The 20611-nt window shown below is 33.6% G+C and overlaps 1 protein-coding gene across 1 annotated transcript in view; it reads left to right on the forward strand.

Moving 5' to 3' along the window:
* Ncam2 (neural cell adhesion molecule 2) overlaps nucleotides 1-20611 on the forward strand; it is a 431584-nt gene that overhangs the window by 405105 nt on the left and 5868 nt on the right. The window contains exons 16-17 of the mRNA XM_021184925.2: nucleotides 13676-13880; nucleotides 18405-18524. Of these exons, the coding sequence (XP_021040584.1) occupies nucleotides 13676-13880; nucleotides 18405-18524 (325 nt within the window). The remainder of the gene's footprint in view (nucleotides 1-13675; nucleotides 13881-18404; nucleotides 18525-20611) is intronic.

A 20611-nucleotide genomic window follows, 5' to 3' on the forward strand; every position in this document is an offset into this window, starting at 1 on the left:
ATTTAGTAAATTTCTTATTCTTCTACAGTATTCTGAAAATGCCATCGAATAATTTTGTAACATAGTTTATAAAAATAGGTAGCTTTCTATTTCTATGAAAATATTTTTCTTAATGTCTGATCAAATGAATATAGATAGTTATAATTTAATAATTGTTAAGACAACAAAATTACTAGATCCTGGAGACATGATTTTATGTTATTTCCCTTCATCTTTAGCCTTTTCTTTAGTATTACTGTAATATTTATAATGTTCAGAAATAACTATTCAAATAGAAGCCTTTTAATTATGGAAAAATTAGTTTCTTTTAAATTGTCATTTCTGTATTAAAGAGGCCACAGGCTGTAAACTAAGATGTATTTTTCTATTATTTTCACTAAAGGTGAATTGCACATGAGCAAAATATTAAATGGAAAACTGCCAAAGTTCTGGGATTTTCAATTTCTAACCTGTATATATTGTTATTATTTAAGAAAGTTTATTTTACAGAAAAGAGTACAGTGTGCTTCAGGAACAAGTTCTATTTTTACTTTTAGAAATAGGAAACCAAAATAGCCAACACATTCATGTTTGTCTCTCTTCCCTCACTATGATATTCAGTATCAAGGACATGAGACTGGAATTTGTTTTTCTACCAACCCACAATTGAGGTATACTGCCTTTTCTGTGCAAGCCTTGTACCACAACTGCATTTTTCTCCGTTGAGGACTTTATTTAAAGACTAATACTAGACTTGCATCAAAATAAGAAAGGAAAGTACTCGGATTCTAGGTGGTCTTTCCTCATGCCGACCATATCCCATTGACAGTATCTGACCAGAATGCCTACTACTTCTGTGAAAACTGAGCCAGCACTGATATCACCCAACCCACATTTTACTCCTGCTGTTCAATATTTTGTGTTTGTGGAATGATGAGTGACTTTATCCAACATTATGTTACCAGCGAACAGTGTCTGTACATGAAGTCCACCTATTGGCTCTTTCTCCTCCCTATTCCTCTGGAACCATCATTCAGCATTCACCGTCTGCACAGATTTGTCATTTCTAGAACACCAAGAACTTAGAATCTCACCACATGCAGTGCTCTAGGATAAATTCCATCACATAAGGACATTTTGAAATGTCCTTTTTATTTTTTTTTTTTTGTTTCACGCAAGACTTCATAATAAATAATATTTCATTATTTAAAAATACTACAATTTATTTATCGAATTAACTTTTGAAGAGTGTCTTGGTAGCATCATACCCTTATATTTTAAGTAAATAGAAAATCTACCCTTCTATAGATAAATAAAGATATACTAAGATGCATTACATTATTAATGTTACAGGTTTCCCAAGACATTTAAAATACGTACCTTTAGTAATATAGTGTTAGAAAATTAAAAATAAAAGCATAAGCAGTGAGGATTTTTTATTATAATAGGTCAAGTAATTTTGAGCTTCTAAAGAAAATTCAAGAACACTTTTGTTCTACATCTTATTAAATGGTTTGCAATATTTAATTGCACATTAAGGGACTTTTTTTTTGGTTTTCTCTTTTGTGAATATAAAATCCCTATTAAATTTTCTAAAACTAAGTGGGCTAAAAGAGACACTGATGTTTATGATACAAAAATTCTTAACTATTTCTTGATCTTTTTGTGCAGTTATATATATATAGCTAAATAAAGATATACTAAAATGCATTAAATTATTAACTTTAAAGGTTTCCCAAGACATTTAAAATATGTACCTTTAGTAATATAATACTATACTATACTATAATATAATATATAATATAATATAATAATATATAAGTAATATATATATATATGTTCATTTTAGGTTACTTTATGTATTTCTATATACATAATGTACATATTCTTGGGGCCTTAAGTGGCCAGAAGAGGGCATTAGATACTTTGGAACTTAAGATATGGAAAATTACAATCAGTCAATTGGTTCCTGCAAACCTAACTTGGTTTTGTTCTAAGACCAGTACACACTCACAACTTTTAACCATCTCCCAAGCCTCAAATAAAGAGATATTTATTTTTCTTTTATCAATAAAAATCTTCATTTTCTAATCGGACAAAGACACATATATGAAACAACCTAAGTATACAACATCAAACTTAAATAATATTTTAGGAGAACATGTAAATTCTACTTCAAAATACCAATCTATATAGAAAATAAGGTGACATATATTAACCTTTTGTGTGTCATCTTTTACCAATTTTAGAATATGCTTTTTAAAAATGATCTCATATTCAACAGTATTTAATTTAATCAAATCAATATAAAATTCAAAGTCGATATTTTGTACAGTGAGCCCTTCAGATATTCATAAAATATCCAGTAACTCAAACATCCATTACCAAATTAGTGTTGTTTACTATTTGGGATTCGTGCTTCTGTTTTTGTTTAAATTACCATAAAATGTGCAATTTAACTTTCATTATGTTAAAATCGTGATACTAAGGATTTTATAAGCTTCCATGAAAATTCTAAGACTCCTTTTCTTTTTCTGAAGGGAAACTGAATGGATTTGTGGTTGAGAGAAGGTAGTGGAGTGGGTTAGGAGGAGAAGAGAGGAAAAACTGCTTTCACTTTGTATGGTATGAGAAAGAATGAATTTTGAGATATAAAAGTAAATAATTTTAACTTTGTGGAAGATGTAGTACTTTTTGAGATCAGCTTTTTCTGGGTAGGTCAAATTGAATTCAAATCATTATCATACTTGTATCAGCTTTCAAAGTACAGAGATCATAGACAAATGGCATTATGGACCACAGCAAACATGTTTTGCATACCATTGTTTTAAACTAGATAAGTACCAAACTTTAAGTTGTTAAAAATATTTAAATAACTGGATTTTAAAAATGGAGATAATGAAATACTCCAACTCAAAGGGTATTCTATTAATAGAATATCATTCCCAATATAAGTACACAATAGTTTTTCTTAAGTTTAGATATACACAGCATAAAATTTCATAGTTTGCTTGAAGCTATGTTAAGACACACACATTTACGTGTCAATTCGGACAAACATTAATACATGTGAATATATGCCACAGTCTTCATCTCCTCACTGGAAATATAAACCTGGGAATTATCATGCCTGTGAGGACTATGTTAATGCAGATGTCATGAGAAAGAGAAAGTCACAGCATGGATCTCTCTTAGCCACTGCAATAGCTAATCCAAAACTGGCTTTCCTCTCTTGCAGCCATTCTTAACTCGCATATATTTAGTGACTTTTTACCATCATTTTTTAAAAAGATCATAATTCCTAGCCTCTTTTGAGGGTCCCAGGTTCATCGGTTGTGTTTTGACTCTTCTGCTTGTTTCTATAATCCATTTCAAAGCCTAACATTTTAGCTCTCATTATTGAGTAACCAAACAACCAACCACTCAGAACCACTACAAATATCTCTTCTTTAATAGAACCATACGTACTCATTAACATCAGACACATTATTTGCATATTTTTAATTCTTCTGATTTTATTTCACAGCCTGACACAATCATGGCAGGATAGGCAAGTGATATAAAGTGAAAAACTCATGACTTAAAAAAAAAATGGAGTCTTCTCTGAAAAACAAACAAACAAACAAAACAAGGAGGCATGTTAATGGATTGGGAAGGCTTATTTTGGAATGAAATGGAGGAAGATTCTCAGAAGGCAAAAGAACAAACTTCTCTTATTGGAGATATATATATATATATATATATATATATATATATATATATATATATATATATTGGTTATTTTATCTATTTATATTTCAAATGTTATCCCCTTCCTGGTTTCCTTTCTGCAAACCTACTATCCCAACCCACCTCCCCCAGCTTCTATGAGGGTGTTCCTTCGCCCACCTACCCACTCCTGCCTTCCCACCCTGGCATTCCCCTACACTGGTGCATCAAGCCTTCATAGTACCAAGGGCCTCTCCTCCTATTGATGCCCAACAAGGCTATCCTATGCTACATATGCAGCTGAAGCCATGGGTCCCTCCATGTGTACTCTTCTGGTGGTTTAGTCACTGGGAGCTCTGGGGGAATCTTGTTGGTTGGTATTGTTGTTCTTCCTATGGGGTTGCAGACCTCTTAAACCCCTTCAGCTCCTTCAGTCCTTCCACTAACTTAGTATTGGGGGTCCCCATACTAAGTCTGATGGTTGGCTGCGAGCAACCATGTATGTATTGGCCAGGCTCTGGCAGAGCCTCTAAAAAAAACAGCTATATCAAGCTCCTGTCTCCAAGCACTTGTTGGCAACAGCAAGAGTGCCTGGGTTTGGTGTCTGCAGATGGGATGGATCCCCAGGTGGAAGAGTCTCTGTATGGCCTTCCCTTCAGTCTCTACCCCACTCTTTGTCCCTGCATTTCCTTTAGACAGGAGCAATTCTGGTTTGATATTTTTGAGATGGGTGGGTGGCCCCATCCCTCCACTGGGGGGGGGGGCTGTGCCTAAACTCTGGATATGGTGTCTACAGGTTCTCTCTACCCATTTTTGGGTATTTCAGCTACTGTCATCCCTGTTGTGTCCTGGGAAACTTCTTGCTTTCCTGGCAGATAGGGTTTCTTTGCAGAGTCCCTGGCTTTCCTTCAACTTGCTGTGTTGAACATGGCGGCTTCAAACTCATCGATCCACCAGCCTCACTGCCTGCTGAGTGCTAGGATTTAATGGTGTAAATCATGAAAAGGTTTTTAATATTTATTTTTTTATTTTTCTTTTTACTTTAGACATCAGTCAACCTTTAATTCAGGGCCTCTCCTCAGAATGTGAATCACTAAGGCAGGCTGTCATTTTTGTTTCCCTAGTAACAACAATGTTTTCACACTTATAGCTGGCATTATCAGGATTATCTATGGCACTCCATGTTGTACTAACAGTACTTCATCCAATTAGCATTAAGAAGTGCTTCATATCAGAATAACTTTAAAAGAAGTGTTCTTTGAAATTTTCCAACACACATTTTGTCAGAAAGCTTAAATATATGTTTTCAAGGGAGTATTATGAACAGAATTAACAGAGTATTCCTATACATGAAACAGCATAGGAATATATTAAAAACAAGGGAGGGAAAGATGATCGATGTTTTAGAGCTCCATCTATTCAATTCCTGGCACTACGTGCCTGATCACAAGCATCTGTAGCTCCAGCTCCAGGAACTTTGACATGCTCTGCTGATCTATATGAATACCAGACATGTAGATGGTATACTACCATATATGCAGAACACTATCTATGTATGTAAAATAAAATAAAAATGGGAAATTTTAAAATATGATTAAATACAATTGAAAAAAATACAGTCTTCATTTGGGTTGGAAATTTTTGATCATTTTCAATAGTTCTTGATAATTTTCCTCTTTTATTCATTCGGTGAGCTAACCTAAGATATCAAACAGTAAGATAAAAATAAAAGCAATAGCTTTAATAAAACTAAGCAATAAAACATGGCTTACAGATCTGTGATATATTGAAGTCATGTTTTACCTAATGTATTCAGGAAGCAAATAAAAAGTGCTCTAGTGGAAGATATATACATACTCCAATCATATTGCTCTAGACATTTCTGCTAATTTACATTTTCAATGAATAATAAATAATATTTTAATGTGTCCTCGTTTGTAAAACCTGCAATGATTTTCAATTTTCTGTCAAATCTCTTCAATTATAGGTCAAACCCATGGATCCCTTTCCATTCCATGCTAGAATGTATAAATTCATGCTATAAATTCATGATTGCATTGGACCTGTTCTATCCAGACAACAATTTCTAACAATGATTTTTCTGTCTTCTCTGGCTGTAACTATCTTTATCTCTCATCCATCTTCTATGATGCTCCCTGAGTCTTGTTGGTCCAGGGAATATTCAGTAGAGTATTCAACTGACATTCTCTGGCCATTGATCAGTTGTGAGTTTACTTGTTAATCCACGACACACAGAAACAATGTTGAAGTTTAAGAGTTTGTCTAATGTTCACATAGCGAGACACAAGTCGAGAGAGGTTGTAATACTAAGTATATTTAATACAATAATAGGAGTAGATTCAGCCCTGGGACTTCTAGGCTCCCCAATCTTCATACCATGGTTTTATACTATTGAACTCATACTGAAATATGTGAGAAGAATTACTTTACATTTTAATGAACGTATTCTAATGCAACAAAGAAACCAACTTTCTTCTGTGTGTGTATTTTTTTCAGTAGTATAGTTTAAAATCAGTAATATTTCAAATATAACTATGAACAAAAAGGCAAAAATAAAAAAAAAAAAACCTAACTAAAATGTTCTAATGGAGGTGATGAGGCCTCTTCAAGTTATAAAACAAACTTCTTCTTGGATAAAAAATATTCAATGTTTTATGAGTATTATATCTAATTACTGGATTTTACACTTTTAAAAAATTAATCTTTTCAAACATTAGTTGCCTTTATCATTTAATTATTTTATTTTCTGTTATTTTTAATAATGGTGGTCATGACTAGTGAGTACATTCCAGCTTCCTCATACTCAGCCTGCCTTTCATAACTGTGTCATTACTCCATTTCTTATACCAGATATTCCCACTTCCACTTTCTTACTGTATGCACATGAAAAACTTTATGGACTTAAAAAAGAATTGAGGGAACATGAATGCTGGGGCACACTAATATGTCCCTCAGAGACATTTATATTTCTATATGAATTTTAAAGTATTTTGTTAAGGTTTATTTCTGTGAATGGTGACATTGGAATTTTTGGAGGATCATATTCAGTCAACACATTGATTTTAGTGATGGCCACTTTCATAATTTTATTTCTCCTATCTTTGGTATGAACAATTGTTCTGTCTTTTTGTGTTTTTTCAGTTTCATTCTACAGTGTTTAAAGATTTCTTTGTTCCGGTCATTCTTTTCCTTGGTATTTTAGTTCCATTTCTCCTAATTATGTTAATATACCAGTAAAAGCAATGTAAGGAAGGAAGGGTGTGCCTTGGCAGACAGTTTGAGCAGGTGTAGTTTAGTGTGTTACTGAAACATGGCAACAGTGTGTGAGTGGTCAGACTACAGTTAGAGAAAGGAGGGACTGAACAAGAAATATGTCTGGTCACCCAAGCAGCCAATTATCTTCTAATGGCTCCAAAAACTTCTCAAAGAGTGCCTCCAGCTTTGCTCAAACAGCCTTTGAGCATTTTCAGTTCTTACCACATTATACCCTTGTTCTCCATAAATGTATGGCCATCTCAGGGTACTAATTGCATTCAGTCCAACTTCAAAAGCACCTGAAGCAGGTGACTTCTCTGTCCCTCTCAATTCCAAAGTCAGAATTGTCTTCTGTAACACAAGAAAGTTTCTAACTTTGAAACTTTATAACATCAAGATGTGAATTCCATGGTGTTGACAAACAATGGAGCAGAATAAACATACACTCAACAAAATTATAAATTAGGGAAATAGCAAAGACCAATCAGACAAGTGCATGATTAAAATGCATCTGGGAAAAAAAAATCAAATTCTATTATCTTGGTTTTGTGATAAAGCTATCTGACTAGCAAATGACTAAAAGAGACTGGCCATTCCAGATCTACTACTGCATCACAGATATCTCTCTGTTGCTGGATCCACATCTTGCAGCTTACATTTAGCAGTCTCTATCTCTTGTGAGACTAGGCCAGGGCCTAGCAAACACATAAGTGGATGCTCACAGTCAGCTATTGGATGGATCACAGGGCCCCCAATGGAGGAGCTAGAGAAAGTACCCAAGGAGCTAAAGGGATCTGCAACCCTATAGGTGGAACAACATTATGAACTAACCAGTACCCCGGAACTCTTGACTCTAGCTGCATATGTATCAAAAGATGGCCTAGTCGGCCATCACTGGAAAGAGAGGCCCATTGGACTTGCAAACTTTATATGCCCCAGTACAGGGGAACGCCAGGGCCAAAAAGTGGGAATGGCTGGGTAGGGGAGTTGGAGGGAGGGTATGGGTGACTTTTGGGATAGCATTGGAAATTTAATTGAGGAAAATACGTAATAAAAAAATATTAAAAAAAAAAAAAAGATGTTCTTACTGAAAGACCAGTGCAGATTTCTTGAGCTCCTCTTTCTGTTGTTTATTTGCTTTGATGTTATCATTCTCTCTCACTGGAAAGAGGGAACTTTCCAAACGTACTGTGCAGACTCTGGACCTTTCCTCTTTATTCATGAAGATTCTACTTGCTCTTAAATTTACAGATTCACAAGTGTTTCTCCCCTAGCTTATGTGTATTATAGAAATCCCCATCTCCACTTATTTCCTGGAGATTTTAGCACCATGTCTGCCTTTAGTGTAGTGGGTAACCCTCATTTTCTTCAATCTTAAAACATTTTCTTTTATTTCTTTATTGTTCTCCTATGGTTAGACGTCTTCATATCAATAGTGCTACCTGGCCACAGCCATGGGGTGGAGACAAGTAGGATGAAACACTCAATAATAGTGAGACCAGCTTTGAGCCAAACTGTTTTATTACCATATTTCATCCCTTAGATTCTAAAATGAGAGATTCTCAAACTATTTACATTTGACTTAATTCAATCTTTCAGTTACACAAATAAACTTATACTCTTAAAGAAGATGTATTTTAATATTTTTATGGCAGAGGTTATAAAATTATTCTTAGAGCACTTAAAACCTTTTTATACTTTATAATTTTGTTAGACACTGCATACTCAAACATTTGATGTTTAATGACTGTATTTTTAACAGATTGTTATAAATTCTTCAATTAACTTATATTCTTCATTCAGAATTACTCAAAACCACAACTAAACTGATTTATGTTGGACATGATAAGGAAAGCTAACATATTCTCTGATCTTCAATAGCTAAGATTTCAATGAAATGGAAGGCACATGAAATGGAAGGCATATATATATATATATATATATATATATATATATATATATATATATAATTTTATTGCTCTAGCTTGATTGGTCACCAGTATAAACCCAGGAATTATAAAGAATTATCTGGGGGGATGGTATGGGGGACTTTTGGGATTGCATTGGAAATGTAAATGAAGAAAATACCTAATAAAAAATAAATAATTATCTGTAATATGAGAACAAAGTCTATTGGCTATAGAATAGTAAAATGAAAAGAAACAGGGTTTTGAATATTCTGTACTTTTAACCAACTTTATTACAACACTGAGAAAATTCTTTGATGAAAATAGTAATGAATGTCTAAATTAAGACTTAGAATTTGTTCTCTATGTCATAATCAAAGCTTGTCAAGTTCTAAAAGAATTTTTAATAAACCCATGACAAAATAAATGTACACAAAGGAAATGAAGTTGTATAAAGTACTAAATAATGAGTCAAAAAGTAAGGCCTCTTTGAATCTATTAGGACAATACTTTAAAGCTAGTACACATACTGTCAAGTATAATAAACTTCATGTCAAGATAATCCAGTGTTTCAGTAATGGATGTCTTGCATAATAGGAATATATGACATGTATAAAACAAATTGAATTGAGTTCCTTTTTTCTTTGCTCTGACCTTCGAATTGATTGAAGCACAAATACAATTATGGAATAACTTAGGGAAGATATTCGTTTGCTTGTCTAATTTCTAAGTTTCTTAGAGTTGGATTGATGTAGTTAGGAAATGGAACATAGAAACTGCCAATCACTTCTCTTGCTGGATTTGAATAATAAGCTATAAGACATTATGGCAACTTAAGGTTTTGTTTAAACATTTTGGTATTTTCATTTCTAATAAAATTTCACTTGTATAAAAATAGTATGAACGTATCAATAAAAGAAAAGCTTATGACAGAAACATGCTATGCAATTTATTTATTTATTTATTTATTTATTTATTTATTTATTTATTTATTTATTTATTTATTATTTATTTCAAGACAGGGTTTCTCTGTGTAGCCCTGGCAGTCCTGGAACTCACTTTGTAGACCAAGCTGATCTCAAACTCAAAATCCACCTGCTTCTGCCTCCCAACTGCTGGGATTAAAGGCGTGTGCCACCACCGCTGGGCTCATGCTGTGCAACTTATATTCTTCCATTGAACCTAATTAATTATTAAATTGGTTTTATTCAACTGTTATAGAACAATGCATAATAAATATTTTTATAAGAATATTATGTAAACTAACATATGTACTCTACTTAATTCCTACCTTTGTGTTGTGAAATCCAATATAATGTTGTCTTCTTCAGTTATTTAGTTTGCATTAAAAGGGTCTGTTGTGGTTTAGGAATCACTTCACAAGCCATATAAAGAACAATCTCAGTCAGAGTTGGATGGTTTTTAAGAGCACACCTTTGTACTTGTCAGACAAGGGGCTTGTCAGACTGTAGTTCAGAATTGTCTGAACTATGTCATTAAACGTTTCTCACAACAGGCTTTCTATAGGGAAAAAGAGGTTCAAATGTTTAAAAGGCAAGGAGGGTAGCAATATTCAAGTTTGGCTTACTAGATAAGGTATTATCAACTAGCCTTTAAGCTGACTGGTCCCAAGTGAGGTAAGAAGAATGGTGGACAGGTAGTGAACAGGGGAATTTCAGAACATTTGGATAGCAGAACATGATTCTTTTTTTTAAAAAATATTTTTATTAGGTATTTTCCTCATTTACATTTCCAATGCTATCCAAAAAGTCCCCTATACCCTCCCACCCACTCCGCTACCCACCCACTCCCACTTTTTGGCCCTGGCGTTCCCCTGTATTGGGGCATATAAAGTTTGCAAGTCCAATGGGCCTCTCTTTCCAGTGATGGCCGACTAGGCCATCTTCTGATACATATGCAGCTAGAGTCAAGAGCTCTGAGGTACTGGTTAGTTCATAATGTTGTTCCACATATAGGGTTGAAGATCCCTTTAACTCCTTGGGTACTTTCTCTAGCTCCTCCATTGGGGGCCCTGTGATCCATCCAATAGCTGACTGTGAGCATCCACTTCTGTGTTTGCAGAGCATGATTCTTACAATCATAACTTTTAGCTTACGGGTAGCATCTTCTAAGTCAGCTACAATAACCACAAAGAGCTAATATGCAGGTGCAGGAAGTTGTGCCTGGTTTGAGCTCTGACTCAAACCTTAGCAGTTCATATTGATGTTTGATTTTATGGGTCCTTTGTGAAATTTCCTAAGACTAGCAAACCTCATACAGAACATTGAAAACATATAGAATAAAACAGGGTGTGTGGTCAGCATGTCCTTGCTCTGAGCCAAGTCATTTCTCTGTGTAAATGACTGGCAGGCATATTACAGCACCACTATGAAATGGCTAGTAGGCATGGAATAAAATCGCTATATATATGCTGGGAATGGGGCGCGTTAAAGACCATAACGTCTTTAATCTACAATTCTAACAGTTTGTACTTAGGGTAAGTGATATATTTGGACCTCACTTGGTAAATGTAGATCTGAAAAAATATTCCTATGTGATAGATTTTAATGAAATTATGTCACTATAAAATTATTAAAAATGAGAATATTAATTTCAAATAACTGAGTTGATGATGTTTTTGTTCCATTCCAGTTTACTATACAATTAAATCACTGTTAACTTGTAAAGGAGTTTGTTCATGACTTGAATTCATGATAATTTTCAAATCACAATATCATCATATAAATGTGTATGCATGTTTATGTCTACATTGAAAATACAAATTATAAATAAATAAAACCATTGCATCAAAGTAAATTGGTAGCATGGAAACTAATAAAGATTTAGTCTTTATAGTTACAACTGTACAACCTTGAAAACATGAGGTAGTTTTGTACAATATGAAAAATGTAAGTAGTAAATGCATTGTTTAGTTGTTATTGAAAGTCTAAAAATATATTTACATAAAAATAACACACAAAATGAATATTAAAATCTATCCAAGCATGGGGGACTTTTGGGATAGCATTGGAAATGTAATTGAGGAAAATACCTAATAAAAAAATAAAATAAAATAAAATAAAATCTATCCAGGCTTCCTCAACAGTTTTGTAAAACTTATTTCCAAAAGAGTAATCATTATTAAATAAGAGATTTCATGTTGCCTTTGGCTTATCATGAGCAGAGATCCAATAGTAGCTTAGCTATGGTTTTAACCACCAATGATGTGTTTTTTATCATTTATTTAAAGTGAGATATGTCAACAAAGATAATGAAAGCGAGTTGTTAAATCTTCATTAAAGGATTTTTAATATATTCTCATATTCACAGAATTCTTCCTAAATTCCTTTCGGCTGATTTCTGGTAGTTGTTTGCCTAACTGCCTTCATTTAAATAAGGAGGAATCCTACCTAAGCTTGGAGACATGAGAAACTTATAAGTCTGTGACGCAATGCTGTTCAGAACAGGGGTTTTCTGACTTCTGATGCTGTAGAGTGCAGTCTGAAGTAGTAATTTATCAGTAGAGTAGGGATAGGTGAGCTTTTGTCATTCAGCCAGCACAGTAACATGGATCTGTAGAATTTATTGCCACCTGCTTTTCTTAGCTGTGAGAAGAATTTAAATGAGATGAGATGTCTTATCTCAAGTGAACTTCTTATACTCATCTTTATAGAAGTTTGGTTTTTGGATCATGTACAGCAATTCAAAGAGGTTACATAACCTCAAAGGGGTTCAGCTTTATGCCTAATCTACAATATATTAAAATAAGCATCTATATCTTTTATTTTTTGCCTCATAGTAACTATAGAAAAACATTCCATTTTCATTTTTGGTAATAACATGCTTTTACACATAAAAAGATGCATAATTTTATAATGTCATAAAATTCTTGGACTATTATAATATGCATAATTAGAAATATGTATGAGTCACACACTTCATTCCTGTAGATAATACAATAGGCGATTTACTTCCTATGGGACTCAGATGTCTCCTTACACTGCTTTGATTGTATAATCTTTCCATATTTCACTACAGATATAGGGTCATTGGCTTATTTCCATTAGTAGCTGCACCTCAATATTTCTGTTTCTTTCCCCATATCCCCTCCTCCTCCCAATCACCTCCCTATCACTACCCACAAATCATTGCCAAGAAAAGGGGTCTATCTCACAACTTTACCTTATAAAATAACAGCTAACAAAGATTCTTAAAAGTCACACCTGTAGAATGCCTCCAATTTGTTAAAATATTACCTGCAAAAATATAAGTAACCACCTTTCCTGAAGTGATGATTTCAAAATTATTCCTAGTCGGTATTGAAAAATGTGTCTCAGTGAAGGCAAAGTGCTTGGAGTCACCCAATTAAAGTTTTCACCTAAATGCCAAGTAGCATCCTATTGAACACTTACACAACCCTTCTCTAATAAAAATATCATAGTTTTCCTTTAACAGTGGAACTGACTATAACTGACTTTCTGGTAAAGTATAGTTCAGGATATGATAATATTTACTTTCTTCCCTACAGTGAATTGCAAACTATATTAAAAATAAGTTCCTATTGTCTTTCTAAAGTAATTTTGAAAAATAATTGATTTTTTAAACATATCTTCCCCTAAAATATGGTTTGGTAGTCTGACAATGGGTCCCAACAATGAAGGAATTAAATTGCCACTCACTACTCCATATTTTCTTTACCTATATTTGAGTGTATGTTTCATTAGAAATTACTTTTAAATGGTTCTTTATATTTTCATATTTTGTTACATGGAGCTTTATGGAGGTATTTTTTTTTCTTTTTTAAGACACACTTTTTAATGGCCTTGGCCTAGGAGCCATCATTGGCCTTGGAGTTGCTGCCCTTTTGCTAATCCTTGTGGTAACAGACGTCAGTTGCTTCTTCATTCGACAATGTGGGTTACTAATGTGCATCACCAGGAGAATGTGCGGGAAAAAGAGTGGCTCCAGTGGGAAAAGTAAAGAACTTGAAGAAGGAAAAGCAGCTTACCTGTAAGTACTGTACACCAGCACCACCTCCCGTGAGTGGAGCACAAGTACAACTTGCATGCATTGTTTAGGGCTGTCTTCTAAGCCACAACAGGTACTTAATTATAATGCACTGCAAATATTATTGTTTATGCTTGCTTTCAATCTCTACTGTATACACACACACATACACATAAATATATATATATATATATATATATATATATATATGCATGTGCGTATACATACATAATAGTTGACTATCTCCCAATGATTTTAATATTATGGGAGTAATGATTTCAAAAAACAATCTTGTTCAAATTTCTCATTAATATAATATTTTTATTATTTAAATTTTCTACTTTCCTTATTTATTCTCAGAATGTAAATTATACTTTAATTTCCAAGAATACATATTGATTTCCCCAAATTTCTATATTATGCAAATAGATGAGTTCACAATACACATTATTGTTTACTCCATTAATAATTGTTTGTGAAACTTGTGGATATTATGTATACAGGTATATCATAATCTTAAATATTTATTCAATAGTTCATCATGGAAATGTATGATCATTTCTTTCATCATTAAAATTTTTAGCTGATACTTTGGTAGGATTCAGTTTACTACTGTGAAATCACAAGTCAAGATTTTTGTTTTTCTATTTAAGTATGAATTTGATGGGATATTACCATGGGGAAAATGCTTGAGTGATTATATCAGTTCAAAACACCCCAAAATAAGAGCATTCTACATTTATTTCTACATTATTCCTGTTATTTTATCAATTGTGTTGATTATATATTATTTTCTATTTATCCTCATAATTATCTGGAATCATTTTAATGTCAAGTTTTGTCATTCAGTAGCATACAAATTTAAATTTAATGCACTAAAATTTTATAATTTTATAATTTTTGACTCTGCTTGATCTATAACAGTTCATCGATAAGCTTTTTATAACACCCACAAAACTGCTTTATTTCTGCTTATTATTTAAACTTACTATGCGCTTAACCTTGGGATGCTGATTCTTCTCAGGAGTTTCACTTTTAAATTAGGTTTATACAGCAGCATTGCTAATTGAAACGGACACATGTTGTTTAGTAACAATGTGGTGGTATGAATACTTTTGCCCCAGGGAGTAGCACTATAGTGAGATGTAGGCTTGGTGGAGTGGTGTGTTCTTTTTGCAGGATGTGTGTCAGTGTGGGGTTTGGCCTTGTGACTACCCCACCTAGCTGCAAGAGAGTCTTCTCCTGTCTGTAGTTGTATCAAGATACAGAACTCTTACTCCTTCTCCAACACCAATTCTGCCTAGATACTACCATGTTTTGTGCCATGATGTCAATGGAATGAACCTCTGATGCTGTCGGCCAGCCCCAAATAAATGTTGTCCTTTATAAGAGTTTCCTTAGTCATGCTGCCTCTTCACAACAATGGAAACCCTATCTAAAACAGAAGTTGGTACCAGGGACAGGGGTATTAATGTAATAGGCCTCACCATCCTTTTGTTTGTAGGAATGTGGACTATAGGACTCTGTAAAGCATTGAGATGGTTTAAGTGGGGCTTAATGGGCAATATAGGTAGAAGCATGGAAGGAAGTGTTGAAAAGTGAATTTTGAATGACGGGGACCAAGATCAAGTGGTTTCAAAGGAGAAGAATTTTAGTAAGTGGCCTAGAGACTGTTTTTGTCATATTTTGTTGAAGAATAGGGATGATATTTTACCTTGAATGTAGAGTCTACCTGAGGCTAAGATAAAGGGATTTCGATTAATTGCATTGACAAAAGAAGTCTCAGAAAAGTACAGCATAGACTTTGTCCACTATATACTCATGATGGTTGTTTTATTAAGTGTAGCAAACTTGGTAAAAATAATACAAAATTATAGTTCAAGTAATAAAAGGGTACAATGAAGTACAATGGAGCTAATTATTATGTTCATGGAGATAAAGAGATTAAGGGAGTGGTGATTTGGGGCCAGATCCCACCCTGCTAAGCTTATAGTTTATGTGTCTGCCATTGAACAATGAATACTTATATCATGTTAGGCATTATTATTACTTGGTTATTGTTTTCATTTGGAATTTTATGTTGAATGAACTACGAATCAGTTATAAAGGAGAATGCCTTTGGTCTGGATTTTGAGGAATAGTGGCCATGAAAAGATTAGGCCATGAAAAGTATGGTAGTACATGCCTTTGGCATCATGAAGAAAGCTTATGAGAGGATATTGCTAAAGCAGAAGACTCAAGTTAATTGGAGATGCTAGTACTATGAGATGATTCCTGAGAAGAGCAGCAGCAGCAATGACTTGGAGTCAACCAGAGCCTATAGTGCCACAGAGAGCAGGTCTTGAGAGGTGATGCAAGTCCTTTGGAGGAACCCATAAGATTATGTATGCATCCCAGATACTGGAACAAGAAAGGATAAAGCTGAAGTTGTCTTGAATAGCCCAAGATACTAGAGATGTTGAACTGTAAGATACCTGCTGAATGGCACTAGCCCAGGAGAAACAAGTTTGTTGCAATCAACAAAGATGAAAAGAGTTGGGGATATGACGAGTGCTTTTACATCCGAAATGGAAATAAAGAGATTGGAGGTTGCCCAGCTTGTTTTTGGTCCTGCTTTGGTCCATATCACTATGACATTTTGGAATGGAATTGTATATCATGTGATACTGAAAGCATGTCATCTCCTTCATGATTTTTATTTTTTAGGGAATTGCAGTTAAAAAATTAGATGAATCTCAGGAGAGACTTTGAACTTTTAATATTGTTGAGACTTTTAGACTATGGGACTTCCAAAATTGGACGAATGTATTTTGCAGTTTGATATTTTCTGCTTCTCTTTGAAGTGCTCTGTTTTCCCTCAAATGAACTATGGCAATCTATTCTACTCTGCTGTCTCCTTCTCATTCTTTCATTGCAACTTGATGGTAAACTGAATGGATGGAATTCAACTGAACTAACTGACTGAACTTAATGAATGAACTCATGAACAAACTCAATTCAACGGCACTGAAGCTGCTCTCTGTGTGATGTCCAAAGCAGCTCTTTCCTGCCTGTTCTTTTGAGAGTTGGGCATATCTTATCTCTGACTCATTCTGTCAAATATTTGATTTGTCACTTTACCTAAATCTCAACTAAGCATCACTTGCGAATATGGCTGGCTCCTTCTACAAACTAAGTTTACCTTCATTGTTAGAAATTAAAGCCACATATTAAGGGTGTGTTTGTACTTCAGGCAGATCACAGAGACCTAGGTATATTGGTTTAAGTTAAAATTTGTAGAGAGTTATGAAGATGTGTTGATATGATGGTCCTTCATACATGCCATCCTGATCATTTGTCCTTCAGCAAATGTCCATTTAGCATCAATGTTTTCCAATCTGCCATTCTGATGAATGATTTATCTTTTTTCAGCCAGTTTGTTAAGCTGTTCCCATGCAGGTAGAAGGGGCATCAGATTTCTTCATCCTCTGCATTTCTATCTTTCTGGTGTCTGAGTCATCACTTCTTCCTGGCAAATCTCCTGCCTGGCTCTATCTCAGAATTCTTTCTCCCTCCTGTATGTCTCACCTTCTATTTCCTGTCTAATACACAGGCTGTAAGCTTTTAATTGACAAGTGATGCATCCATACAATGCACATGAGATTCTCTTTACATTACTCAGATCAGTTCATTATTAATTTTGATTGAACCCATAGTATTCCATCACCTATGGAAATGTAAACAAAACCTCTTCCCTAAGTAACATATTCCATGATATCTTGTCTGATGTTAAAACATCTTTGAAATCTACAAGATGATCTAAAAATTCAACATTTTTCTACAATTTAGTATCTTTAAGATAATCTTATTCTCCCTTTCTGTTTATCAAGGTATAATTAGATCTTTATGAATTCACACAAAAACTATAGACTTAGACACTTGTATTTCATGCCAGAACCAGGGATTTGTGGGTTTGTAAAGTTTGTGAAGTTCATGAGTTCCACTGTTTCCAATGTTGTACATTACTCAAATTTTTATAAGTACTTTATGCTTACTTTTTTTTCTAACTAGGCAAGAAAATCTTCAAATTATAAACATTAAATGAAATATTTAAATTTTTAGCACTTAGATTTTATTGGTTAAGTGACTTTTTCAATATAATTTTCTTTGTATTCTCAAAACATGACTATCATCTCAAGTCTAAACTGGCTTCAAATTTTCAAACTTCCTGACTTGCTCCTGGGTGCTAGACTTACAAATGTTCAGTACATTTTCTAACACCAAAACAAAGAAACAAACAGTCTACCCTCCAAATTAAGAAAATTGTAATCAAAAGAAACTACATTGCTTCATTCTACTTCCTTAGGAAAAAAAATCCCAGAGGTATCAATTTAAAAGGAAAAGTGTTCGATGTTTGATTTATTGGAAATCAATCAGGCATGAGCATGTGTGTGTGTGTGTGTGTGTGTGTGTGTGTGTGTGTGTGTAAGCCTAGATGAGCATATATGACACATAGAAGAATTAAATCTTTTTCTATATCATTTTTAGGAAAGATGGATCAAAAGAACCGATAGTGGAAATGAGAACAGAAGATGAAAGAATCACTAACCATGAAGACGGGAGTCCAGTAAATGAACCAAATGAAACCACACCGCTAACAGAACCTGAGTACGTAGCTGCACATGCTTGCATTTGTGGATATGTAACAGTAAAGTGGTAAAATATTTAAGTAATTGTCATATCAATAATATCATTTTATTAAAGGAAATATTTTGGGTTTTTAAATTAAAGTTCATTTAACTCTTAAAGTCCATTGTAAGATATTTCCCTTGAAAGTATAATTTCTTACATTTTAAAATATAGCTAAATTTTACTAAAATATATATGGGGCATGAAATCCTTGGTCTCACTGAATATTGATACACATTGCAACATGCGTAGGTTATTAAAGAAGTTATTTTTCTCATGCTAACTTTAATATGTTCTTTGATAATTTTATAAACCAATCTTCTGTATTCTAATTACATTCTACTATTTCTCATCTTATTCCTAGTCTTGCCAATCTCTCTCCCCTCTATAACTTCTTTTCATGCATCTATGGCTCTATTTTGTTTTCTGCTTGATCGAGTTTTTAACATGTGCCTTCTTGTGTCCATGCATTTGACTCTCCATTGGAGTTTGATGGCCTTATCAATGAGTATACAACAGAATATAATGAAAGATTTTGTCCCTAATCCACCAGTACTTAATAGTTCATAAGGAGAATATATGGCCTGTTAAAGTATGCCTCTAATCCATGACAGACTCATGATGGGCTCAAAATTGTGATGGATCAGGACAGATAGTTATCTTTTTAATCAAATCACCATATCAATGATCAAATTGCCAAAAGAAAACATCTCATAGAAATCCAATTTTTGTATTAATATTCATTTCACTCCTCTTGTGTTATGTTCTATATCTCTTTGAATGGTTGATATTAATGTTCTTTAAGGGCACTAGTTTTAATTACTGCTTATTGGCAGCATCTAGAAAACATATGAATCTCTGAATTAATTAAGACTCATGTAAAGAGGGATTAAGACAGAGAGAAACATTTTTTCTAAGAGTAAAACCACTAATATTTAGTATGTAACCTTTTTGATTTAGGCAAAATACAATAATAAGTTCAAGACTTATACTTTCTCACCCATCATTTTTAAACCAATTCATACACCAGGTATGGAACCTTTACTGTGGAACAGGCTTCAAATCAGGTAAGGCCTGAAATCCACTCTAAGGTTATAGCACCTTGACTAGCAGGTTAGTGTTGTCACTCATAGGATTCACTGCCAGGCAAGGCCTTTAATACCTTATTCTCTCTCCTCTTCCTCTTCTCCAGTATTGAGCTCCTTTCCTTCTGGCCAACTACACCAAACCACACTGATTTTCATAGTTTCTTTTATCATAATTGTTTGGATATTTGTGATAAAGTGCTTATTGTCCACATTCATAAATATAATGTATATTGCAAGTAAACTCAGAGGAACTAAGTTAGCAATGTTAATTCTTCTATATAATGATAAAATTAAGTACGAGGTTGGCTGAAGTTGTATTTATGAACGTTTGGATATAATCATTTTATCAGGTTCCCAAAGAAGCATATATAAGATGGAACACTCAATTAGTGAATGTTGTAATAGACAAAAAATATAAAATTATCATTCCATTTTGTCAATTTAAAATTTAATGAAGCTATCTTAGTTTTAGAAATAAAGAAGCAAGAAATGTGAAGAGATGGTTCAGTGTTTAGAACCCAGGTTCAGTTCCCAGCCATCACCCATGTGATACCTCTCAACCCATTACAAGTCCAATCCAGGAAACGTACATTTTTCTGGCCTCTGTTAGCACCAGAGACACATGCAGTATACAGACATATGCAAGCAAACACTCATATACATAAAGATATGCATCTACTTTAAAAAACAATATGTTTCATTGTCAGAATCAGAAAAAAAATTCACAGCATATTTAATAGTGATAAAAAATGTTAAGAAAAATAACATGAAAAACACCAAAGGAACATTATAAGAAACAATTTTGTAAATGACACTAATCTCTATCAATTTCCAAAAAAATTGATAACTCACATCATTTTTAATTGAATGCAGTGGTGTGTCCCGCACAAAATTGATATTCTTTTGAGAATTATTAGAGATGATCAAAAAAGTAGTGGACATAGATCAGAATTCTGACCCTAATAATTCAAAACAAAT

This window comes from Mus caroli, unplaced genomic scaffold (assembly GCF_978045245.1).
Source record: "Mus caroli unplaced genomic scaffold, Mus_caroli_1 scaffold_17, whole genome shotgun sequence".
Taxonomy (NCBI): domain Eukaryota; kingdom Metazoa; phylum Chordata; class Mammalia; order Rodentia; family Muridae; genus Mus; species Mus caroli.